This window comes from Manis javanica, chromosome 3, assembly GCF_040802235.1.
Source record: "Manis javanica isolate MJ-LG chromosome 3, MJ_LKY, whole genome shotgun sequence".
Lineage (NCBI taxonomy): Eukaryota > Metazoa > Chordata > Mammalia > Pholidota > Manidae > Manis > Manis javanica.
The window spans coordinates 185,880,522-185,908,163 of record NC_133158.1 but is presented as its reverse complement, the minus strand read 5'-3'; the positions used below and the strand labels follow the sequence as shown (position 1 = coordinate 185,908,163).

The window sequence follows — 27,642 nt, the reverse complement described above, 5'->3', positions numbered from 1 at the left end:
CTTAAATACATTCTATTGAACTCTATTTTTAAAACAAACATGCAGAGGATATACAGTTAGATGATTACATTTACCCTTTAAGGGTGTATTTTTCTAGTTTCCTGAAAAGTATATATGAACATGAAATTCATACTGTTATTTACAACTGAAATATGTGCTACCCCTATGTTTCCCCTATATTTATCGAAGCACTATTTACAATATCCAAGAAATGGAAGCAACCTAAGTGTCCATCAGTAGATGAATGGATAAAGACGATGTGGTACATATACACAATGGAATATTATTCAGCCATAAGAAGAAAACAAATCCTATCATTTGCAACAACATGGATGGAGCTAGAGGTTATTATACTCAGTGAAATAAGCCCAGCAGAGAAAGATAAATACCGAATGATTTCACTCATCTGTGGAGTATAAGAACAAAGAAAAACTGAAGGAACAAAACAGCAGCAGAATCACAGAACCTAAGAATGGACTAACAGTTACCAAAGGGAAAGGGACTGGGGAGGATGGGTGGGAAGGGAGGGATAAGGGCAGGGAAAAAGAAAGGGGGTATTACGATTAGCATGTACAATGTTGGGGGTGGCACGGGAAGGGCTGTGCAACACAGAGAAGACAAGTAGTGATTCTACAGCATCTTACTACGCTGATGGACAGTGACTGTAATGGGGATTGCAGGGGGGACTTGGTGAAGGGGGGAGCCTAGTAAACATAATGCTCTGCATGTAATTGTAAATTAATGATAACAAAAGAAAAAAAAGAAATATGTGCTAACCTCATACTTAAAGTAACTGAAATGAAACTTTAGATAGATTTTTTTAACATTCCAATACTATACTGTCCAAGATTATAGCCAGTCACTACATGCAGCTGTTAAATGTGTCTAATTCAGATCGAGATATGCTGTAAATGTAAAACATATACTAGATTTTCAAAACTTGGTAGGACAAAAAAAAAATGTAAAATATTTCCTTAACTGTCATATAAATTATGTATTATGATAATATTTTCAATATATTGGGTTAAATAGAAGGTTATGAAAATCAATTCCATGTGTTTCTTTAATTTTTTAATGGCACTACTAGAAAGGTAAAAATTACTAGGATGACTAAGATTTATTACTGGTATTATGTTTTAAATGGGCACTGTTAATCTTTAAGGAGAAATGATAGCTTGAGTACAATAAGAAATGTGTGTTATGATTATAATTTTTACAAGTAAGGTAACTTCACACAATTCAAGCCATCAAAATATGATGTTAAACTTCATTTGTTGATGCTGAGGTAAGTTCCCAATATCTAATTAACTAAAAGAAGGTAGAATTAAAAGAACTCTTGAGGATATAAGAATAATATAGTCTTATTTTCATGTATGTGTATATATGTGTGTGTGTGTGTGTGTGTGTGTATCAAAAGTGATTATACCTAAATAATGGAATTAACACTAATTTCTAATTTAGCTTTTATGCCTTTTTTTTATCTTTAACTTCCACAACAACAAAAATAAATGGACTTTTTAAAAAGGATATGGAATTATGGTGGTTAAAAAAGCTTTGGGCAGACATACAAATATGTGATTTGGCTTAAAATTTATGAAAATTCAAAAATCCATTTCTTTTGTTTTGATTCATTTCCTTTTTTTTCCCAAGACAGAATGAATTCAAGTTAGTATAGGATACTCAATTTAAATCATAGGACTCCTATATGCTATTGACAAGGTCTATTTAAAGCTTCATGTTTTATCTGGTTACACCCATGTAACTACTCTATGAAAATGGTAGAATTCTCTTAACTTGGAGAGTTGACTTCTAATGGCTTAAACAAAAAGTGAAAGGAATAATAACTATATATTAAAATTAATTTGGCACAAATGTGTTTTCTAATTACTAGCTTCCAAATTCTTGAATTTTTTTAAAAGAATTATTTTCAAAAGATTAATTGTTTAAATATGTATTATTTCTCAGATATCATATGTTTAAAAAGTACTTGATATTGTATTTCATAATAACATTCACTTGGTGGATAAGTGCCTCCATGAAAGATCATTTGGTGAAGCAGTATCCTATAAAGAAACTTTCAGTTGAAAAATTTAAATGAAATGCACTCTCAGACTAACCTAAAGAAGGGATTTCAGAAAACAGCTAGTAATTAAAACATGATATATATTACATTCACAGTGTTTTAAGTTGTTGAACAATATTTGGCCAGTTAAAAATGAAATCCCGTTAGCTCAAACTCAGTTTGGAAATTTGAGTTTAAAATGATGCTAAGGCTATGGTGCCAAGCCTCAGCAACAGATCAGACTGGGGGAAGCCAGCAGCTGGTGATGCCTGTGGTAAAGCCATTATGAAGAAGATGACATACAGATTGGGTCTCTGAACCACACAAGGACAATGTGAGGCTCAATCCAAGGAGCTTCTGAGAAATTGGTATAAAGAAATGGGGTTAACAAAGCCAAAATGCCAATGAATTACAGAATTGATTTTGAAAGTCCAAAACAACTCTACCACAGAATATTATGCTGAAGTCAGGGGAAAATAATTTTAAGTCAGATGCACCAAGTTATGAGTGACAAGGTATGGTACGGTGTGCAAAATAAGAATGCTTGATCAAGTCTCATTTTATTGTTTTTTATTTCAGTTTCATGTTGTGTCAGAAAAGACCTCATTCTCAATATCTATGTGACAAAAATAGTATCTAAGAGATAAACACAAGTGCTCCACTTGAAATAAAAGAGAGGCTGAAATACCTAGTCGTGTATGCTTTTAAAAGTTAAAAATGGCTCGGTCAAGCCAGTAAAATTCACCAGTGAGAGATCAGTGTGAAGAATGTCAGAGGCTATAGGCAAAAATAGAAACATACGGGCACGACAGCTACAACAGATTAAGGAAATCTTAATGGGAAGGACAGAGTCATCTTAAAATGGGAAGCAGTTAAGACTTTTATTCTTTTAAAAGCTATAGTTCAAATAGATATTGCCTTACCTGTTGTCTTTCTATTAAGAGTTGGTGTATAAAAATAATTTATTTTGCCTAGGACCAAAAAACTGTCCTTCTGGCATACGAGTCTATGGGCTGGGACGCAACCATCATCGTGAACAGTGCTTTCCTCATAAAGTCTGCAGAACCAACATACGGTCTAATAACACAGAGTGAAAGCTTAGTGAGTGAATGATGCTGAGCTGTATTTCCCAAAACTGTCCAGGCATATCTACAAACTCTAACAGAGAAAAAGTTATAATCATATAAGCAAATATGTGAATTAACTTTGTAATCAAAGTATACAGTAGAAGAATTACTTTCCGGACGAGCACTAAGAGCTGCCGTGAGGTTTCACCCTGCAGGGACCGCGTGGGCGGGACTTCACAGGAGCCCTCCCCGTGTCAGCCCCGCAGAAACCCTCCTCTCACCTCGGGTTCCTGCCCCTTCTCCCTTCGGTTCCCCCGAAGGCAGCCGCCACGTTAGCTGCTAAAACCAGGAATGAGTTTTAAGCATTTTGGTTTTTTATCTGAATATATACTTGATAGGTGCTTATGTGCTCTACTTCTTTGCTCAACATTCCTTTATTTTCCATTTCTTTCCTCTTGACCTCCAACCACCAGAACCTTCACTTCTACCCTTACTCCTGCTGAAAGTGCTGTGACAAAGTCACCTACTTTCTTACCGTCAATCCAGGGGCCATTTGTTTGTCAGATACTTTCTTGTTTCGAACTCAGCCTCAGAAATTGTTATCCAACAATCCTTAATTAAAATATTATGATAGGGTGCTCTTTTGGTTTTCTTCCTACCTCTCTAAGGGTTTGGCTTTGTTTTGTTTGTAGTTTAAGTTCTTTATTGCTCTTCTGTCCATCTCTTCTCTTTACATTCTCACCTTGAGTACCCCACTCCCTGCCAGAGCATCACATTTAACCACATGCTCCGTAAATCTGTTCGTGGCCCAGAGCTCCCTCTTGAGTTCTAAGCCAGAATATTCTCCAACCAAATATTTCTATCTGAATATGCCAATATGTCTAAAATGCAACCCAAGATGTCCCCAAACTTGCTTCTCTTCCTGTGTTCCCTACTCTAACGAATAGTATCAATGTTCACCTGGGTATACAAGTTAGAAAATTGGACATTATCCTTTTCCCTACCCTCTCCCTCCCATACAAATGTAATCACTCACTACACTAGGATGATTCTGCTTAAAAGTTATTTCCTAACTACGGCTACCTCTTGTAATATTACTAGTATTCCTCTAGTTCTGGTAATGTCACCTTTAACCTATATTATTGTAATAGTCTTAATTCTGGTCACAGATTTTTGCTGTTTTTCTCGAATGCAGGTCTTTCAAACACTAATGATCTAATATCTAAGACTTTAACACAATATTCATATTTTATTGCTTTAGTTATTAGATTGTTCCAATAAGTAATATTTTATTACAGCAATTGTGATTTCCTAGAAAAATGAATTTTTTCCTTATAATGTCATTATCAAATCTGTATTCCATTGCAAAGTGTTTCACATAAAGCAGGATATAAAGACATTTTGAATATAATAATGAATTGTTAGGTGATTTAAAGTAACTGTTCCATGTCTTCTAATATTTTAGAATTTTACAGTACTGATTACATATTCTTTTTAAGAAAGAAGAGAGAGCTATTATACAATTAGTTTCAATATAAATGCTCAAAGTTGATGCATTATGCATGCAAAGACCTAATTATTTTATGCTTAGTAGAAACACATCTTCCTTTGGATCTTTCCACTCAAAAAGATCGTTTGGAATTATTAGAGATTTATGTAAGTGTGACATTAGAGCTTGAACCACTAGAACACATACATGACTCAATATATGTTTTGGTTTTGGGAAGTGCAACTCATAACAGTATAGTAAGATTTCAAGAATCTATCAGAATTACACAAACTCATTTCATATAATCTTAAGGTTTAGTATTACAGTCAAAGCTGTTTATGATTTAACTTGGGAAATAATGTACATAGAAGCATTTTTTTAAAAAAAAAATCCGCATCTGGGTAGTCAGTTGCACCATTGTTAGTTATTTAGAGAGTCCAAGTGAAAACAGCTAATTCTTAGAACCATGTAACAGTACTTCATCATCTTAAGAGAGTTGAGTTGGGCTGCAAAAATAAGTATATATAAACATTTGTTTGAACATCATTTCTGGAATTAAATGTCTCAATTCAGTGTATGGTCATCTTGTCTGATGGCTAATCACTTGCTTTTACCTACAGATTTAAGGCAAAAATATAGTGTCCCATGCAAATTAAACTATCAAATATTTTAACATAATTTTGGGTTGAAAGAAAATAAAATGCTGAGTTCTTGTATATCAATACAAGTCCTCATAGTTAATAATGCTACTATTAATTCAATTTTAATTCTACAAGTAATCTTTGCACTAAAAAATTTACACACTTTACTGAAAGTATTCAAGACAACAAAACGCCAGGGTAAGAGATGTCTACCATTTGACATGAGGATTAAGATTAAGTATTCAAAACTACATCACTGACTTCACTTAAAATTTACTGAATTCCATTAGATTTCTAAGTTTGTTAACCAACATAGCATGATTTAGAATGTTTGATGCTTACACTGAGGATTTATCTCAAATACCTTAATAAAATCAAAGGATTTTTGAATAATGCCAAAAATTCTGGAGAAAAATTAAAAAGACCTTCCAATGACTATTGCAAAATATTAAAATAATTCATTTTTCCTAAAAAGGAGAAAAAATCTTTTTATAGAAAAATCTTATAACTACTATAGTAACACTGTAACAGTTAATGATGTGTTTTTTCTTACCGATAATCTTTTCCTATTTTCAAATTACCCTTCACATTAGTTTCTTCCACTTTAAACCATGGCAGAAAAAAGTAATAAACTGGAACTCAAAAAATCTATCTAACTTCATATTTATCAGTAAATAATTAATCAAGATTAGTTTCTTAGCTGCCATGGCTTTAGTTCATTCTTCTGGATATTCCTGTAGAGACTTCCTAGTTTTCTGGGCTTTGCTTTTATGAGCTATATGGTGGAATGCATTCTGGATGTAAAAAATAATTACTTTTTACCCTTACTGTATCTGTCACTTTTATCATTGTCTGTCTGTGGTTGCATATTCCTAAGGGAAAGGAAACCTATCTCTTCAAGTCGCTTTTAACTATCACAGCACTCTATACACATAGGTACTTAATACATGATTTTTGAATAGATTGCTTTTCTCACTATTGTTAGATATTTTGTATTTATGATGCTACCTTAGTATTTTATAATAGAGTAACTTTCTGAAATCATTTTGTATACAAAGCCTATCATTAAACTTCTCAAAACCAAGTTGGTTTCATTGTAAAGTATTATAACAGATGGCAAGAAAGAAATAGATAAATGATTACTATTCACATTTAAGTATAAATACCTTCTTGCTAATGCAGATGCAGTCCATACAAGTTAGTTTTGCTGTCTCTGAGAGTCATTAAATAGCTTGATACCCCCCCCCATAAATAAGGGTGCCACTCTGAAATGTAAAACGTTCCAAAAAACCACTTGGCAAGACCACAGGGAATTTCAAATACCTCATACACCAGCATTAGTTAGAAAAAAAAGTTATATTCTCTAAATGATTCTGTGAACATCAGGTAATCATTGTTAAGGGATAGTTTGTGACTATACAATAAGACAACACTCATGATATAATTGCTGATTTCCATGTGCTTTCATTACCTAATACTTTTTATGACTAGAATATTAAAATGTAGACATTTTGCATTATTCAATTTTGACCTACTGGAAGAAACATTACAGAATTAATTGAGTTTACTATAAATAATTGCCATAAAATTCTTACCATATTACCTTCTATCATTTAACAAAATCATGTAGATTTTCTTCTATCCAAATACAATAGTTCCTAGTATAATCTAGCTCCTTTACTGGTAACATTTTACTCTATCTCTATTGAATGCTTTTATTAATTATTCAGATTTCTGAATTGCAAAGCTTATTTTTAGAACAATATACTGATCTACCTTGCCTTAGTGACATCTAATCTATCCCATTATGTAATATCATTTTTCCCCATGATTAGCTCAAGCATTAATATTCTAGTCAAGAACCTTCACTGATATTGCTAGCAATATTATTAAGTTCAGACTTTATTTTCATTTTTTTAGTTTCTAGATCCACCATTCCACCACCATCAGTACATTGTGAACAAAAATCCTACACAAATGTATCTGTTTAATGATCTTATTGATGCTTGATAAACTGTATACCATTAAAAATATTTTCTGCTATTGCTACAGATTTCAACTAGTCAAATCCATGCATAGTATGGGTGTGAGGGGTAGGAGTTGATAGATTAGACTGCTTTAATAAAATAACTTAGTAAAATAGTAACAATAATTGATAAAAATTTCATAATTTCATAGAATTTCAGACCTAGAACAGATTTTGCAGTTGACTTAGTTTCTCTAAATACCTTTGTATGTTGTGTGCTTGAGTTTTTATTTATGCTATTCCTTTTGTACATGCTATTCCCTTGTACCAAATAATGCATAAAATATAATTCAATGTTTTAATATAAAATTATCATATAATAAAAATATTACTATCCTTAATATATGCATTTTCAGAGTTAAGTATATTTCCCAATATCAGACAGCTCACAGATGGCAGAGGAGTAATTAAAAAGAGGTTTTTTTACATTCCTTTTGTACATCTCCCACCTCTCAAGGCCCCAAACCACTCATCCTGTCCTAATTCGATTGCTGCCACCCACAAGGTCTCCTTGATTCCCGAAGCTGGAGATTATGTTCTCAATTCTCATTTAATATTTTATATAGGCCTTTCTAGGACATTTATCCCCTTCTATCTTGCATGGTAGTATTACTACGATATGATATGATATGACATATGAAATAAATATAATTTCTTCCCTGAAAAACTGTATCTTCTCCCTGCCACACTGAGTACACAAAGCAATGTCTACTACAGATCAAAGTTTGGTGAAAATCACAGGCTTCATAATTAGTTTGACATAAGTTTGATTATGAACACAGTCACTTAGTTCTTTAACTTTTCTGTGTTTCAGTTTCTTCATATAAAATTTGGACTAATAATGCTGATTCCTTATTGGTGTCTTTGAAAAGTAGTCTTGCTTTACAATACACATTTAAAGGATTAACTGTTTACTGAGTTATCCTGTCTTATATTATACCTTTAAATTTTAAATGGTAATATAATTTAATTAATCTGCAGATCATATTGATATATTACCTTTATGCTTTGTAAACTGCACCTGTTTCACATATATGATTTTGCTTGTACCAAATATCACATAAAATATAATTCAATGTTTTATTATAAAATTATCATATAATAAAAATATCACTATCATTAAGATATGCATTTTCAGAGTTAAGTATATTTCCCAATATCAGACAGCTGACAGATGGCAGAGGAATAATTAAAAAGAGGTTTTTTTACATTAAGTACATATCCTATTCCCGGCCTTTTGAGATGCTAATATATTCTGGAAAGCATTGTATACAAGTGTATATATATATATATATACATGTATGTATATACACACACACACTCATATATATATGTGATATATATATCACATATATATATGAATGTTTATATATATACACACACAAAACATCGGTTTCAGTGATATATTAACTCCTGTTTAACTTTGACTCTTTGGTGATTTTCAAATACCAACCAGTTAATTTAATTTCTTTTATCTTTCTCTTATACACAGCTCCTAAATCTTTCCTGTCTGTTTTTTGTTTCTTAGTCTTTTCTCTTTGAATTGTTTTTAAAGAGTAACCTGGAAGGTAACTTTTTCTCACCAAATCATCTTTATAACTCTGCTTTTTAAAACAGAAATAGTCAATTATAAGTTTTTCAGCAATTCAAACATTTATAAAAATTATTTCAAGGAAATGGTAATTTTTTCATTCTTATGCTAATTATTGTTATTAACATAAAGGCAAACTCCATCTATTAATCTACTTTGGTTTCTCAATAAAGAAAAAAAAAGTAGTTCACTATGTAAATAATTAAATATGCTTTATGGAAACAACCAGTCAAGTGGTGATTCTACTCTGAAATTACCTTGGAAGCACCACTGTGGAATTAATGTCTTATATTAAAATCAGTAAGAACTGATAACCATGGTTATCAAATATTTCCAGCTCTTCATTGCAGAACTACTAAATCCTTTTGCTTTTACATATGTTTCAATATAGTCAAACACTTGAATTATCTCAGTTATATCACTTCTCTTAAGAAACAACTTGTACTCTGAGATGAAGTAAACAACCATGGGGTGTGAAGAAACAAGGAAAAAAAGAGCAAAGAGGAATTAGAGAATCAATCTCATACTCACGGAAGGTTCTATACAATTCTTCAAGATCCAGGTGCTTGTCAGAGTTAAAATCATCGTATTTCAGCAGATCATACAAAGTGCAATCAGAAAGATCCTTGCCAAGCTCTTCCTGTTTTATCACCTGACAAGAAAATTATAACCATTCAATTATATCTGTTTTCACATTTCTCTAATATAATTAATTATATCTAATATTCACATAATAGATTATTTTAAGTCTGCAGTTGGGCAAATAAGCAAACTTATGAAAAATCCAGATTTTCAGTTACTGGAAAATTGTGTTTAACCATTTCAAAGATAAAAAGTTATAAAGTTAAGATAGGTATTTAGTGTTTAGTCCAAATTTTGCAATACAAAAATCTCACAGTAAGACCCAGAAAGTCTGAACTTTAAAAGGACAATTTGTATTTCACTCATTTTCTTTGTTCCACTTATACTAACTAAAGGAAATAACTTCCACATGAAAATGTCCTCCTGCATTTCGTGACCTAGGTCAAAATAAACAGAGAGGGCTCTTTCCCAACAAAAATAGTGATGTAGTTTGTTCCAACTTTTGTCCTCATATCATTTGTGAAAAATGAAGCTCGACTTGCCTTCCTCTGATGGAACTCCTCCCCAGCTGGAAGCTAAACCATTTGGGATTGTGCATTAAGTCCCTTGGTCACAAAGGAGCTATTAAGCAAATGATTGTTTCCAGGAGCAAGACAGAATTAATGCACCAATTGATGATAAAAGTCTATCCAAGTGTGAGTGAGGAAAATCATCAAACTGCTTTTCTGCTCTGTGTTCTATCCTATGAACTGAGGCTGTAGCTTTTTTCTACTCTACTGCTTTTAACAATTGCCTATCATATAAAAGACCTCTTCAAGACTTTTCAAACATTTCTGTCCATCTGGGTGACTGCAAAGCTGTGTCCACTCTCTTTCAGATTCTCCTACATAGAGAGGCAGTAGGTCACATTATGTGGAGTTGTGCATTACAGTGTGTTTTTTAAGGAGATGCAATATAATAAAAAAAACACAGGCTCTGAAGTCAGCCAGCTCTGGATTCAGGTCCCTACCAGTGTCACTTAAGAGCTGTGTAAATTCTGGCAGATCATTTAGTATTTGCTCAGTTAGAAACTGAAGATAGTAACATCAGTCCCTCATGGTTGTGAATATTACACACACACACACACACACAGACATATAGACAACATATAGTGCACACTCAAAGGTAATCATCTAAAGTTAAAAATGATGATTTTTATATAATATGCTTCTTCAATAATTCACTGCATATTTCCGCATCAGCTTGTGTATGTCAAGGTTGAATATTACTCTTGTATTATTGTTTCTTTTGGCAGAGCAATATGTTTCAGACATTGATACATCAATGGCAATTGCTGATACTAACTTCCAAAGATTGTCAGTTGCTTTTGAGCTATTTTTTAACCCTTTTGGAACACTCCTATTTTAAAAGCTCAGTCCTGAGTTTAGATGTGCTGCAGAGAAGAATCTGATGATGAAACTTGGTATATGTGTCATAAGAGACTCGAGCTCCCATCTCTAGCTCCCTGAGTAGTTTAATGATGATGGCATATGCATTGCTAAATATAACTTCTATAGTATAATGGGTTCCCTATTCTTGTGTATCATATTCACATTTCATTGGCTAAGCTGATACTTGCTACCATAGGGGGAGAAAGAAGAGGGAAAATGTTTATCTGCTTTAATTGTTTCATATAAATAAATATTGTTGATAGCAAGATTTAAGCCTTACGCTTTTGCACAGTCCAGCTGGAGGCATTAACAAAACTACTAAGGGCTGGAGCAGTTTCTCCTATAAGCCAAATGGGAAAACAAATATTGCTTTTCTATTTAGGAAGCAACAGACATCTCAGTTATTCTCCATCTGTTATTTGTTAGATCATGGAAAATGACTTTTCCCAGGTGGTAGGCGGAAAGTCTATTTGATCTTGCATCTCTCTGCTCTTCATAAAGATCTGCAATGCTAGCATTGTGATAATTTTTAGATGCAGTGATGTTAGGGTCTGGCCAGGAATTTTAGTAACATCTTAGTGGCTTATATTCTTATACCCTTTTCTAAAGAAGTGGAGATGGAAGATGTTGGGGCAAAACTTCATCTTTTCTGCTGTATATTCCTTTCTATTCTAATACTTTACCAAAGCCATGTACTAAATAAACTAAGAGAGTAGACTTTACCTTGTTTCCTGAGTGCTGGCTCTGGCATAAGACTAGCTTGATTTTGATTCTATCACGATTATACAACTTAAGCTGTGCGTGCTGTTTTAATGAGTGTGCCTCAGAAAAACTCATGGTTCTGGCCAGTGAGCCTTCTACAAGCAAGCCCGTTCACCTGTACTGGGCCATGCCTGTGCACAGGGAAAAGGTGACTCATTCCTTCATTCATCAGTATTTCTAATATATGTTTTTCATTTATTCCATTTTTGGTCAATGAAACAGCCAACTTAAAACATACTTCCTAGTAAATTTTTTTTCCACTGTAGGTGCCCTGATGAGAGCTTTGGCACAGTCTGGGGAGTTCTAAGTGAGGGAGGTACTTTGTTATGACTTTTCAACCATGAGGAAAAAAATTGCTTTAGATATACAGAGTTTTGGTAGCCTTAAACTGATGAGGGTTTGATTGTCAGGAAGAAAGTGTTATAGAAAATATAAGTAGATTTTTTTCCCCAGCGTACAGGGATAGATTAAGCACTCTTTGGCCCTGCGCATCCAAACTCGCAGGACTCTAACAGTTCCCTACATTTCCTCCATGTGCTGTTTGGTACTCGTTCTAAAAACTTTCCATTCTAGGATCCCCAAAAATGCAATTATTTCTGAACTAGTGATTAATGTAGGGCCAGACTCACTGAATATATTGTTATTTAAGTATCCTATGATGAAGTTTCAGCCAAGGAGGTCACTCATAATTCCATTTATCTATTATAAAATAATGGAGATGTTTCTCAAATTTACCAGGGTTCAGGTGAACACACTAAAGCTAAAAGGAAAATAAAATTTTCCTCCTTTTTTCCTAACTAAAGATAAAGTTACATGCATCTTGGGTTCCACAGAGGTTAGAGTCATATAACAAGATAGAAATACTAACAGAATGTACATCATCAAGGGAACTCAGACACACAGCCATCCAGAAGGGGTATATATTTAGCTTCAATATAATAGAACTCTCAAAATTGCATGAGGAATTGTAGTAACTCAGGAATGATTCAGTGTTGTGGCACTATATTTCTTTTTTGTTACAAAATAAAAAGCAAAAGGAACTGTTCCTCCCCAAGTACTTTATTCTCCTTATTATTACCTTTCATTCATTTATCTGATCTTCCATTCTGCAGATCTTTTTTGACCATCTACTATAGGTCAGACACTGTCCTAGACTCTGAAAACAGCTAATTACAGATAGACAAAAATCCCTCTTATGTGGAATTTATATGCTAGAAGAGAGTGAGGCAGGGCAAGGACATGGGACAAGAGTCATGTCATTGTAACATCTACTTGCCTGCAAAAAAGGCCCAGGTTATTCTTTAACTTAATTTATATGTTGTTCTTCCTCTTCTTTCAGCCCCTTGATCAATTAAGTAACTTTGTAACCAGGACAGGAGGTAGACCTCTAAAGGGTAAACGAACTGTGGATAAAGAATGTCGAGATCCTGACCAACAGTCACCTAAATAACCTTATTCTCAAGATAAAACATCAAAGGATTTATGAACCACCTTTATACATCATGCCTTGTGCTAACCCCTACCCAAAAGGGCCTTTAAACCCCAAACCCTAAACCCTTAAGTGCTTCTCCTCTTTGAGTTCACCCTCACTCCTGTTGTAGTGTGTAGTCTCCTATATCAAATAAACTTTCTTGTTGCATAAGCTAATGGCACTTGTCTCTGAACTCTTCTCCATGAAAAAGACAAAAACTCGCTGACCTCCATCCCAGAGGTAAATATCTTTGTCACTTTGTTATTTCATTCAGCTTTCTAGTCTTGGCACAATCCTTTTCTCTCTCTGTTTTATTTCAAACCAGTACTGAAGTGGAAGTTCTCAGACCATAATCTCACATAGTGGTCTGTGGCTTCCCCAAACCCTGGGATGGTAGCCCCTCAGATCCCACACCATGCAGATTCATGCAGACACTGGATGCCAGGTGACTCTGGATTCAGGAGTTGGCAAGGGATTTGCCCTTTGCTGAGCAGGTGTTCAGTGAGCTTCCCTTCCCTCCCTCTGCTCTTCCTTGCTCCCTGCTGCCTGCATGGCTGCTGCCATTCAGGGCTACTCTCACTTTAATGAATTCTTTCCTTACCTACACTCCTACCTACTCAAGATAATTCTTTCTCATTCACAGTCAAGAACTGTCCCCCATCCAGGCTGAGGTTTCAACTAGTGTGCAGGAAGAGACATCCCAAGGTGTAGCTGACCAGAAACAAGAGGAACAAAGAAATATATAAGCAAAATATATAGTATTTCAGATAATGATAAATTACCTAAGATTAAATAAAACTGGAAAGAGAAAGAAAAGGTGTCAGGGGTGGTTTCAGGGATTATTTCCCTGCTATAGAGAGGTGTGGTTTTGATTTCTGGGGATATGTCAAGACATAGAAATCCAAGATTATTATACTGGTTCTTACAAAACGGAAAAGATACAGGGGGTTGATTTTGTTGGTCTCAAGGCAGGCCATGATTTTGAGAGTATGGATGTGGAGTGGAGGAGACGGAGGGAGTGGAATCTTCCAGTTCTGTGTCTTTTTCTTTATTCTCTTTGGTGGCAACAGGAGAAAACAGCAATTGTTAACTCAGGGAGTTCAAACCACTCACATGTTCAAGTTTTCTGAGCATTTCCTCATCCTTTGCAAACTACTTTCCTCAAATTAATCATAACCGTGTGAGAATCACAAAGGTCTTACTAGAATCAGAGCTCAGTGCTCCTGTGTTTTAAAGAAAGTCCATCACGTCTGTGTAGTTATGGAGAGGCAGGTAAGTTAGCTCACTCCTTTACTTGGCAAATGTGTAGGTTACATTAAAGTGTAAGGGCCAGAAAACAAATATACTCCTTTGGTAGAAATATACACATCCAGTGATTAGCATTAAGCTGCTACCACATACTCAATACGGGTTGGCTACTACTTAGTCCTCCAAACACCTTCTTGTCTCCTTTTTTCCTTTCTTCTTCTCTCCTTCCTCTCTCCCTCTTTCTTTTACTTCTTTGCATCTAACATATGCTAAGAATTGTGCTAGGGGCTGGAGATAGGCTAGTGAATAAGAATGACACAGTCTCTGCCCTCATGGAGTTAATATTCTAGAGAGGATGAGTGAGAACACTGTAATCAAACAAATAAGCAAAATAATTATGGACTGTCAACGTTATAAAAAAAAACAAGGTGAAATGACAGAGTAAACAATTTATATAACAAATCAAAATTGTTTAATCTTATATGTAACAATCATAGGTGTTGTGGCATACATTGCAGTATTTCCAGAATCCCCTGCCTGGTCTTAGCCTGTTTACATATACCATTGCAGCTTCCTGCAGCCCACAGCAATGGACGCAGAGAGGCTGTTCTCTCCTCCCCTCCTTGCCTAATTGGCCTGGCGCCTGTCAGTCACCAGGCACTGCCATGAGTTCAGAGGACTGAGAGGACCACGCCAGCTTTTGCTAGCGGGACCGGGACAAAGGGTAGGGCATGCTGGGGGAGGGCATGCGGGGACAGGGCTGCACTTCACTAGACTGATTCGGTTACACCAGTTTATTCGCCCCTGGCCTGGACACTCCTTTCCTGGAGCTAAAGGTGTGTTAAAGAAAAGGACAAAATGAAAACAATTATATCTTCTAAGTTCTCTTTTAGATTTTGCAAAATGCCTAACATTAGAAAACATTGAAAAAAAATCAACAGGGCTAACATTAATTCTTTTGAAGGACCAGCTGAAGAGATAACACTATAAAATCACTGGTAGGGGGAGAAAAAATTATTTTTAAGGTATTCAGTATGGCTTACAGGGATTCTCTGAACATGAATGTCAATTTTTTTAATGCACTTGTAAAATTAGAAGGAAAGAACCTACACATAATATGTTTCAAACTTTAAAAACAAAATTTAAATTTTCCAGTTGTGCATATTATGAACAGCATTTTAAAAAAATCTGAAACTAGTCACTAATGTTTACAGATACAATAGAAAATACTGGTTCTTAATTGCAGCCCTGAGCTTCTAAACCAACAGCTGCAGGCTTCACCTTTTATCTGTTAAGCTTTAATTGCTGTTGCTATTATCATTTTGACAAATTTAGCACTTGAAAGGAAATCCCCAGTACTACTAAAGCTCTACCTACTGGCATTACCAATGCCATTTTAAGTCAAACACCTGGTTTCTGCTGCTTATTTTGTAAACCTGATAGGTTTACGGGATTTTTAAATGTTCAATAGGATTAATTACCATGGCATTCCCAGGAAGTCCTCACTTATCTCTCCTTGCTATCCATATAAGTGCTTGTTTATTTGTACTTAGTTTGTTCTCACTAAAATAGCTTTTTATTTATTAGATGAAACAATTCTTAAGAATCTTATAGTAAATAAATATGTACTAGACATTAGAACCTTTAAAACAATCTTTAAAATTGTAATAGGCTTTATAAACTCAAAATAAAGATTAACTGTCCATTCCCAATGTAACAGTTATAATAATTTTTTAAGGAAATTGACATGTACAAAGGTTGCAAAACATCATTGCCATGCCTATCCTGTTAGCTTAAAAATATCTAGGTCTTATTTATTCTTGCATTTTATTTAATTTTGTAAGTGTATTCACATATGGTAGTCATTGAGCAAATGGCTTTTTAAGTTAAATATGTAGAACATAATCATCTAAATCCAGTGAACAAGTAGTTCTTTTTATTATTTTAAAAAGAGTTGGCATGTGTGCACATTAGGAAAATATTTCATTCTAATACGTATTCCTAATGTGAATCAGCTTATTAAGATGACAGAATCTAAACAAAGAAAAAGCTAAATCAATATACTCAATACAGCTGCTTATTTAAACTCAGAATCACAGGGGATGGCTTTGCTTACTTAAATTCTGAGGGTGGTTATTTTATGAAATGGGGAAAGGGCTAAGGAGCAAATTTGCCAAGCTGTTAGCACTATTTCCCTTCAAGAACCCTATATTTGCTGCTGTTAAATTAAACGAGGCCATTAGACTGAGGTGCTCTAATGCCCTGCCTGGTGCCCAGCTAAGTAAACCCAAATCTAAGCCTGTAAACACCTCAAGGTCATACCATCAAAATCTAAGAGCAACCGATCACACACAGCCAAGTAGGTTTTAAGTGACAGCCACTCGATAATTGCCTTACTTTGCTTCCACCTTTTCTCTATCAAAGTTTTTTGCTAGTTTCCGCAGCAGAGTGCTTCTTACCAATCTGGTTTGTCACTGCCTGATTCAAACTGATTTTTGCTCAAGTAAACTCTTAAAAATTTTAATATGCCCCACTTTATCTTTCAACACTGCTAACAGTCTCAAGGGTACCATTCTTCCCAGTGAAGTCTGCCTGTGTTATCCCCTCATCTCACCCTGAGGACTCAACATTTCACACCATAATGCAAGAAATAGCTGTCCAGCCTCCTCTTAGGACAAGTCCTTTTGGCTTCATACCCTGGCTTATTTCTGTGACTATGTGTGGATAAAATGAGAGTTCTGTGGCTAGGATTCTCACCTGGCCCTGGGTGACTAGCTCACTGCACACCTGTGGGCAATTTGAGTCTATATAAAGGGCTCCACCAGTGCCCTGCACGCAACATGGTGGCAGGGCTGCAAGGCTGCAGGAAAGCAGAGACTGGAGTGGTGGCAGCACTGAGGACAGAGGCCCAGAGGATGGCTGTGTGGGATAACTGTGCAAAGAGGCCCAGAGGATGGCTGTGGGAACAGAGAGGCAGAGACCGGCCCGCTGTATGCAGACTTGCTCTGAGTGAACGGGATTTTAGTGACTGACCTGCCACCTGGAAATAAAGTTGGGTATAACCCTTTCACCCCAAAGAACGTTTTGATGTCAATTTCTTTGGTCACATTGAATCCATAGTGAACTTGTCCGGGACTGAAAACCATTGGCAAGACATTATTAGAACTAAGTCTCCCCATGTCCCTGCTCTGACCCAATTCTGATTCCTTTTCAACTCTCTGGAAATTCTGCTCTCTGATTAGAAAACCCTCTTCTGCCTTCTATTTCTTATAAAAATATATTCTTCACTATATTGACTTTAGGAACATATCACTGCCCCTTACGAAAACCTTTTGTCCAATACTTTGAACAATTTGAAGCTGATTTTTCTCTCACATTCATTCTACCTCAGTGCAAGGAACATGGTCAATAATTAGTTTCCTATTGGCACTTCTGAATTATTTCCTCTTCCCAAATTAGTCTTCATTAGATAGGTAAGTAGAAAGTTAGATAGATTGGATAGCTAGATAGGTAATAGATAGAACCTATTCCTTTTGATCTCAGGACATTCAGCTATATAATTCTTTCCTATTCTCTCTCCATAATTCACAAACGGATTTAGGTCCTGATTTAGAATATTTCTTTACTTAAACATTTTCAGTATTTTCAGTGCCTTTAGTATAAACCACCCGGAATAGTTCTATGCTTCCTTTCCTAACAAATGACCACTAGCCTTCTCTCTTCCAAAGACCTTTTCCTATATGCTAGTCTTCCAGAAGTATTATGTTCATAATTTATGTCACTTCATCCTGAAATGTTTCTTTCCAGCATTACCTATGTAGGTCTCCTTTAGAAATAATGTATGTTCTTCAAACCACTCAAATATGCTACTATGTAGCTAAGTACCTGACCACACTGGTTATATATATATTGCATAGGAGAGATACCAGGTCTGTGATCATGCCTGAAAGAGAGAAGAATCTTTGTTTGTTGGAGCTTTTGCAGGAAGGGATTATTCTATAAGACATCCACTGGAATGTCCAGCCAATTTGGAGCATATTGCTACAAGGCCAATTTTTACCAAAGGAAGCATTAGTAAAATTCAGACTTCAACACAGACCCAAAGAAAGCACTGCATTCTTTCAGTTGGAGAAGACAAATTAAGAGAAGCAAGAGAGAGATCCAGGTAATAGAGCTGAACCTCAGACACCTGTTCAGATTTGGGGTGTGGAACTAAGGTAGAACACCAAGAAAGTGAGGTTTCACAGTTTATCAGAATGGTCCTCAGGAAAAGCTTGAACATTTGGTTCTGTTTTTAGTAGCCAGAATTGGTTACTGGCAGAGACCATTCAGTTTCACAACCTCTTTCTGAATAGGATCCAGGCCATATAGCATAGATAAGAAAAGCTATAGGGATACTCAGAACAAAAGAAACTAAATGTCTGTTTACATCTATATTCAATAGTTAGAGCATAGACATTTTAAAATAAAAATGCACAAAAAACTTTAAATGTGATAGAAATGTTGTTTTGTTGCTTTTGTGATACAGGAATTGAGACATACGGGAGAGGAAACAGTGATTACATGTTCTGTTCCTGTACAAAAATTTGATGTATACTCCACTCTAACCTACCATCCAACTCCATATCCGTTAGGGAGGTAGAAATCTTTACCTAATGGCTGAAAGTGTAACTACACTTGAGGAAAGAGAGATACAGGGTTTTACCTGCTTCTGAAGGTATAAAAAATACGGCAGAAAACAGGCTAGAAATTTCCTCTGTCTCAAGGACTGAAGATATCACTTCTCCCTGAGGGAAGAGTGTAATAGATACTGGTTTTTGTTGGTGGGGCGTTATATTCCATAACTTGCCACAGGTTTTAAGAAAAACAAATGTTGGCAATTATGAAATGTGATGTGTTTGGTTATGTAAATTTAGGAGGAGAATCTAAAATACAACCATATTGTTTTGCATGATAAAGAATTTAAAGTCCAGGGAAAATTAATGAATTGAAGTTGAGTGATATACTTGGGAACTGAATCTATGATGTAGGAAATGCAGGGCATGACTGAGACAGAGTATAAGGAGAGGAAGAGAGTATTCTCTCTCTCTGTCTCTCTCTTCTTTATTTTGGTGGAGCTCAAAGAGAAAAGCAAAGAAGACAACAGATGTCTGAAATATAGTAATAATAATATTATTATGACCATGACTATTACTATTAATAATGCTATTTATTATTCAGTTATTACAATATATTAACCGAGGACCTATATATTTTCAAATACTTAAATTGTAAAATATAGTTAGTTACAATATATTGTTTCTTTCATAACACATCTCTTTGACCTTATTCCAAACATTACTTTCATTATTTCTTATAACAGTTTATGGGCAAGAAAAAGCTACATAAACTAGATATTTGATACTGTGAAAGATAGTGATATTTTAGTTTAATGTATATCAGCATCTCATGACAAAATATATATGATATTTATTTTAAGCTCAGTTCAATTTAACGTATCTGTAAAGGCATAGGCACTATGTATTCTGGGAGAAAGATGTCCAGTATGACAGTGATTGCAGAATGATGAGGTTTTCTTGTTTCTAGGATAAAACACAGGATTTAACAACATTCATGCTATCTATATGACATAAGTAGAGAGCACTTTAAATGAGATGATCAGAATAAAATATATGCTATCTTTTTTTCTAATTTCTTACAATAAGCAAAACTATCTTCTTTTGAAAAAATCATTTTTTTTGTAAAAATTGCTATTAAAACATTGCATGTCTAATAACATATATATATATATATATTTTTGGGTTATAATGGCTGAAAACTAATGATATTTGATTTGTTCTGACCTCCAACTATAAGAGTTAAAAGATGGCAAAGGATGAGCATGATGGAAATATCTATCAATTGCTCATCAACTAATTTAAGCATATGAGCCTTTTTTATTTCCATGGTCATCCATGACATCCACACAAAAAAATTAGATTTAAAGATAGAATTATAGCTAACAATTACATCATAATTTCTATGTGCTAATCATGTTTCTAAGAAGCTTACATATTCTGAATAATGTAACTATCACATCAAATTTATATACTAGGTACTGTTATCATTGCCAATACATGGAGAGGGGGAAAATGAGACACGGAGAGTTGAAGTGACTTGCTGAAGGTCACACAAGTAGTGAGTAGTACAGATAATGTGATTTGAACTCAGATTCTATAATTAAAGTTCTTAAACTACTATCTTATGATCCTACAAAGCTCATTTTGGAAAATACCTTAGGACTTAATCAATTTAGGGCCACTTACTTCTTTGTATTTGAAACATTCTCTTTTATCTGTTGAAACTCATATCCTATCTAATCTTTGTTGATTTCTTTTCTTCAGTTATTACCTGTTAAAACCATTCCCAATCCTCAATTGTCAATACCAAATCTCCCAGCTTTTTAACATCAATTTTTATCAACTTCATAAAACATGATTCTTCAGGAAGTCCAAAATTTCACTTTGCAATCAATTTGCATTTTATAAGTTGGACATTTTCAAACTTTTTTGGGATGGGGTCATTGAAGATGTAACTACACAATTTAAGATAAAGTCATGATGGGGTAAGGCAGACCCTTAATGTAACATGACTGGTGTCCCTTTAAGAAGAGAAAGATAATGCAAGGACAGATACAAGATAGTGTGCTATGTGACTGCAAAGACTGGACTGATGGAAGGATGGACCTGTAAGCCAAGGAATGCCAACAAATGCCTAGTGCTACCAGGGCTGACAGAGACAGGGAATACCCTTCCCTAGAGGCTTCAGAGAGAGCATGGCACTGCCAACTCTCTGATTTTAGACTTTGAGCCTTCAAAACTGAGAAGGAGGTTGGTTTAGCCACCCAGTTTGATACTTGCACACTAAGCAACAAATGCAAGCTTGAGTAGAGCAGACACTTGAGACATGTATAAATGAAATGTTGTCTCTGTCATTTTCTAGCAATTAGCAACTTTCCCTTCGGATTTAGATGTGGGTACCATGATAATTACTAGATTTGGTCAGATTATGTTTTGTACCCAACCAGTGATTACAGTAGTGTAGATATGTTAACAAAAACTTTAAAAAAAAGTCATACAAATTAAAATAAAAAGCAAAACACAATATACTCAAATATGTCAGGCACACATAAATCACAGTGACACACATTAACTATAAATTCCTCTTAATTGAATTAACTGCTCATTTCTTATTACTATAAATATAAAATTCTAAACAGTTTCATTCTTTAAAAGTAAATCATTAGGTATTTAAAAACTTAGATATCTTAATTAAAAGTTTTCTAAATTTACCCTAAAATTCCAGAGTTCAAGTCCTTAAATCTCAGTGCCTGGGATTTAATGAGTACTCAATAAATATAGTCTGAATTAAAGAAAATAATGAAAATTGTATATATTTTAATTAATTAAAATAACAAGACTATTCAATTTACCTTCAAGGTCACTTTGATATGAAGTCTCTAAACTAAATCACACTATTTCAAAACTTAGAAATACTTGCATAACAAGACCAATTTCCACAATGTCAGATTTTTTAAATAAACCATAGAAGATGAATGGTGTGATGTAATAGATATGGACTATTGAATTTGGGGAGTTTTTTTGAAAACTATGTTAACTGTTCAGCGTAACAGCAAAATCCACCTCAACATACATTACAGGGATTATTGAGAAGTCAGAAAAATCCTCGGTGCCATCCCCTTTCTCCTAGTCACCCTCGACTGGCTACTTCTCTCTGTCACTCCCTAAAACTTGTGTATACTTTGGATAAATATTATGCCTTTCATTTTACATTTCCAGTGCTATCCACAAACAGCTTAGATTCTTAAATCTTGGTAAGACAATTTCTTCAGATGAATCTGTCTTAGTGACAAACATATAAAAATATTTATATTTCCCCCAAATGACTCATATAAAGACCTTTTGCTTATTAAGATATTCTCTTTAATACCAAAATTATTTTACATGTACCATTTAGGTGACAATTTTCAAAAAATGAAATTTAATAATGTGGATATAGCATTAAAACCATTTTGAATATAAAATGGTCCTTGATTTTTGAAAAAGTACTGGAATATGTCAATAATTTAATACCTTCTGAAATAATATATTTACATTATGTTACAGATGTGCTCAATTACCAGACAATAGTGCCTTGAATACTGAAAAAACAAGTTTCTATCAACTGATAGGAAATTAAACTTTTAGTAGCTCCAGAATATATCTGGAGATATAAATTCTATGAGAGCTAACAGTTTATTCCTTTAGGTGTTTAAGGTATAGAAACTTATTAAAAGTAGGTTAAACTGTAAAATATTATATAAACATTACTTGAAATTAATATTGCTGATAGTCAAATTTTACTCTTAAAATATTTTATGCCCCACACTTAAACCATATAACCATATAGATTAAATATATATTTAATTAGTACAGAATAAATTCGCACAAATGTAAATGTATTATATATGCTATATTTAAATAGCTTATTAATTTAATCATACCTGAGTTAGTTCATTAATATCTACAAGTCCATTACTGTCAGCATCAAAATATTTAAACATTTGATCCACCAACAACTTCTTCCAAGATACGTCATCTCCGTTAGGACTTTCGTTTTCTTGTGTGATATATTTTTGATTTTGTAAGTCTAAGAGCATGCTTTTCATCTTGCTGTATTCTAGGGCCTTGCAGTTATTTCCTGTAACAAAAGAATTAAGTTATTTTCAAGGCAAGATTATTGAAGAGGAACCATTTATTATTAATGTTTAGAAGCTGATATCAGATAACATATTTTTTTTTTGAGAGGGCATCTCTCATATTTATTGATCAAATGGTTGTTAACAACAATAAAATTCTGTATAGGGGACTCAATGCACAGTCATTAATCAACCCCAAGCCTATATCTCAACAGTCTCCAATCTTCTGAAGCATAACAAACAAGTTCTTACGTGGTGAACAAGGTCTTACATAGTGAATAAGTTCTTACATGGTGAACAGGGCAAGGGCAGTCATATCACAGAAACATTCGGTTTTGATCATGCATCATGAACTACAAACAATCGTCAGGTGTGATAATTCGTTTGATTTTTATACATGATTTATATGTGAATCCCACATTTCTCCATTATTATTATTATTGTTATTATTATTATTTTTTCATAAAATGCTGAAGTGGTAGGTAGATGAAAGATAAAGGTAGAAAACATAATTTAGTGCTGTAAGAGGGCAAATGTAGATGATCAGGTCTGTGCCTATAGACTAAGTATAAATCCAAGCTAGACAAGGGCAACAAAACATCCACGGATGCAGAAGATTTCTCTCAAAACAGGGGGGGTGAGGTTCTAAGCCTCCCCTCTGTTGGTCCCCAATTTCTCTCCTAATGGCCCCCCTGTGACTATGCCTGTCTTAGGTTGTTCCTCCCTTGAGGAATCCTACCCGTCTCTGGCTAACCAGTCATCTTCCGGGGCCATACAGGGAAATGTAAAGTTGGTAAGTGAGAGAGAAGCAATATTCTTTGAAAAGGTTAGCTTTTTACTTCTTTGCAGATTTATGTCCTGTGGCTTCTATGCCCAGCATTTGTCTTGAGGTATCTTAACCACTTGGAAGAATTACGATACTCGGTAATTTTCGATATGAGGCACTAATTCTACTAAAGGGTTGTAATAAAGAAGGAAGAAGAAAAGCTATAGAAGCAGCAGATGGAAGAAAACATGGGAAGATTGATTATTTCTTTGACATATCTTCTCGTAGAGTAACATAAGCATGTATAGGTTTTAAACTAGTAATTAAATTGTGCACATACAGTAACATAATAGGAATACAGCTACATAACAAAAGCAGACCAGCCATATCCAGTGAAACCAAGAAAACCAGTTAGGTACCCTAGGTACTTGTGAAAACTTATCAATGATATGATGGATATTGTCTAAATGAATTTGAATAGTTTGAGAAAAATCAGACAAATTAAAACAACACATTTCTGGGAACTGTTCACATCCCATGTGTTCTTTTAACAGTAGATAGTCTATAGTTGCCCGATTTTGGAGCACTGCAACTTGCACTTCTCCTAATTCTTGGTTGAGTTCCAACAGTATAGATCCAGTCAAATTTGTTGTTTTACTGTATGCACAGGCCAGCTTAGATATCTCCTTCTTCATTCCAATGGCAAGTCCAGGAACTGGTAGGATGACTGCAGCTACAACTGCAGCAGCGCCAGGATATCTGTTGAAGTTTTTTAATGTTATCTTCTGGAAGAACTCTTCCAGAGAATGTTGATGTTGGAATTTCTTCTTCATATCGTATCTTAATTCGTTTTCTGGGTAGCCAAATTAGGCTTTGTTCCTCTGTAAAAACACAAACAAACCCTTTGCCCACACTTTGATATGCCCTTTATACCATTGTGAAGAACCTATTGGAGATCACCACACAGGAACTGCTTTTTTTTTTTCAAGAGAAAGGAATATTATCAGAAAAATGTACTTCCATAGCTGATCATATGACACCCTTTGAAAGATCAAAATTAAGGATATGTAAAGCATGCATTAATCGTTTATTTGCAATTAGTTTTATCCTATCAGGGAGTAATCCCCCTTTTCTTTCTCTTTTTTTGTATCATTAATCTACAATTACATGAAGAATATTATGTTTACTAGGCTCTCCCCTATACCAAGTCCCCCTGACAAACTCCATTACAGCCACTGTCCATCAGCATAGCAAAATGTTGTAGAATCACTTCTTGTCTTCTCTGTGTTGCCCAGCACTCCCCTTTCTCCCACCCCCCACTTTATGCATGCTAATCATAATACCCCCTTTCTTCTTTCCCCCCCTTATCCCTCCCTAACCACCCATCTTCCCCAGTCCCTTTCCCTTTGGTACCTGTTAGTCCATTCTTGGGTACTGTGATTTGCTGCTGTTTAGTTCCTTCAGTTTTTCCTTTGTTCTTATACTCCACAGATGAGTGGAATCATTTGGTATTTCTCTTTCTCCACTTGGCTTATTTCACTGAGCATAATAACCTCTAGCTCCATCCACATTGGTGCAAATGGTAGGATTTGTTTTCTTCTTATGGCTGAATAATGTTCCATTGTGTGTATGTACCACATCTTCTTTATCCATTCAACTTCTGATGGATACTAGGTTGCTTTCAATTCTTGGCTATTGTAAATAGTGCTGCGATAAACATAGGGGTGCATCTGTCTTTTTCAAACTGGAGTGCTGCATTCCTAGGGTAAATTCCTAGGAGTGGAATTCCTAGGTCAAATGGTAAGTCTATTTTGAGCATTTTGAGGAACCTCCATACTGCTTTCCACAATGGTTGAACTAATTTGCATTCCCAGCAGCAGTGTAGGAGGGTTCCCCTTTCTCCACAACCTCGCCAACATTTATTATTGTTTGTCTTTTGGATGGTAGCCATCCTTACAGATGTGAGGTGATATCTCATTGTGGTTTTAATTTGCATTTCTCTGATAATTAGCGATGTGGGGCATCTTTTTATGTGTCTGTTGGCCATTTGAATTTCTTTTTGGAGAACTGTCTGTTCAGTTCCTCTGCCCATTTTTTAATTGGATTATTTGTTTTTTGTTTGTTGAGGTGGGTGAGCTCTTTATATATTTTGGACGTCAAGCCTTTATCGGATCTGTCATTTACAAATATATTCTCCCATACTGTAGGGTACCTTTTTGTTCTATTGGTGGTGTCTTTTGCTGTACAGAAACTTTACAGCTTAATATAGTCCCACTTGTTCATTTTTGCTTTTGTTTTCCTTGCCCGGGGAGATATGTTCAAGAAGAGGTCACTCATGTTTATGTCTAAGATATTTTTTGCCTATGTTTTTTTCTAAGAGTTTTATGGTTTCATGACTTACATTCAGGTCTTTGATCCATTACGAATTTACTTTTCTGTATGGGGTTAGAAAGTGGTTCAGTTTCATTCTCTTACATGTAGCTCTCCAGTTTTGCCAGCACCATCTGTTGAATAGACGGTCATTTCCCCATTGTATGTCCATGGCTCCTTTATCAAATATTAATTGACCATATATGTTTGGGTTAATGTCTGGAGTCTCTAATCTGTTCCAATGGTCTGTGGCTCTGTTCTTGCGCCAGTATCAAATTGTCTTGATTACTATGGCTTTGTAGTAGAGCTTGAAGTTGGGAAGTGAGATCCCCCCCACTTTATTCTTCCTTCTCAGGATTGCTTTGGTTATTCGGGGTCTTTGGTGTTTCCATATGAATTTTTGAAATATTTGTTCCAGTTCGTTGAAGAATGTTGCTGGTAATTTTATAGGGACTGCATCAAATCTGTATATTGCTTTGGGCAGGATGGCCATTTTGACGATATTAATTCTTTCTAGCCAAGATCATGGGATGGATTTCCATTTGTTAGTGTCCCCTTTAATTTCTCTTAAGAGTGACTTGTAGTTTTCAGGGTATAGGTCTTTCACTTCTTTGGTTAGGTTTATTCCTAGGTATTTTATTCTTTTTGATGCAATTGTGAATGGAGTTGTTTGCCTGATTTCTCTTTCTATTGGTTCATTGTTAGTGTATAGGAAAGCCACAGATTTCTGTGTTAATTTTGTATCCTGCAACTTTGCTGTATTCCGATATCATTTCTAGTAGTTTTGGAGTGGAGTCTTTAGGGATTTTTATGTACAATATCATGTCATCTGCAAATAGTGACAGTTTAACTTCTTCTTTACCAATCTGGATTCCTTGTATTTCTTTGTTTTGTCTGATTGCCGTGGCTAGGACCTCCAGTACTATGTTAAATAACAGTGGGGAGAGCGGGCATCCCTGTCTGGTTACTGATCTCAGAGGAAAAGCTTTCAGCTTCTCGCTGTTCAGTATGATGTTGGCTGTGGGTTTATCATATATGGCCTTTGTTATGTTGAGGTACTAGTCCTCTATACTCATTTTGCTGAGAGTTTTTATCATGAATGGATGTTGAATTTTGTCAAATGCTTTTTCAGCATCTATGGAGATGATCATGGTTTTTGTCCTTCCTTTTGTTGATGTGGTGGGTGATGTTGATAGATTTTCGGATGTTGTACCATCCTTGCATCCCTGGGATGAATCCCATTTGGTCATGGTGTATGATCCTTTTGATATATTTTTGAATTCGGTTTGCTAATATTTTATTGAGTATTTTAGCATCTACATTCATCAGGGATATTGGTCTGTAATTTTCTTTTTTGGTGGGGTCTTTGCCTGGTTTTGATATTAGGGTGATGTTGGCTT

General features: G+C 34.9%; 1 protein-coding gene across 4 annotated transcripts in view; it reads right to left on the bottom strand.

Annotated features, from left to right (window-relative positions):
* FSTL5 (follistatin like 5) overlaps positions 1-27,642 on the bottom strand; it is an 813,978-nt gene that overhangs the window by 342,087 nt on the left and 444,249 nt on the right. For all 4 annotated transcript variants that reach the window (XM_073232529.1, XM_073232528.1, XM_073232527.1 and 1 more), the window contains exons 5-6: positions 22,912-23,108; positions 9,408-9,528 (exon numbers count right to left, since the gene is read on the bottom strand). In XM_073232529.1, the coding sequence (XP_073088630.1) occupies positions 9,408-9,528; positions 22,912-23,108 (318 nt within the window). The remainder of the gene's footprint in view (positions 1-9,407; positions 9,529-22,911; positions 23,109-27,642) is intronic.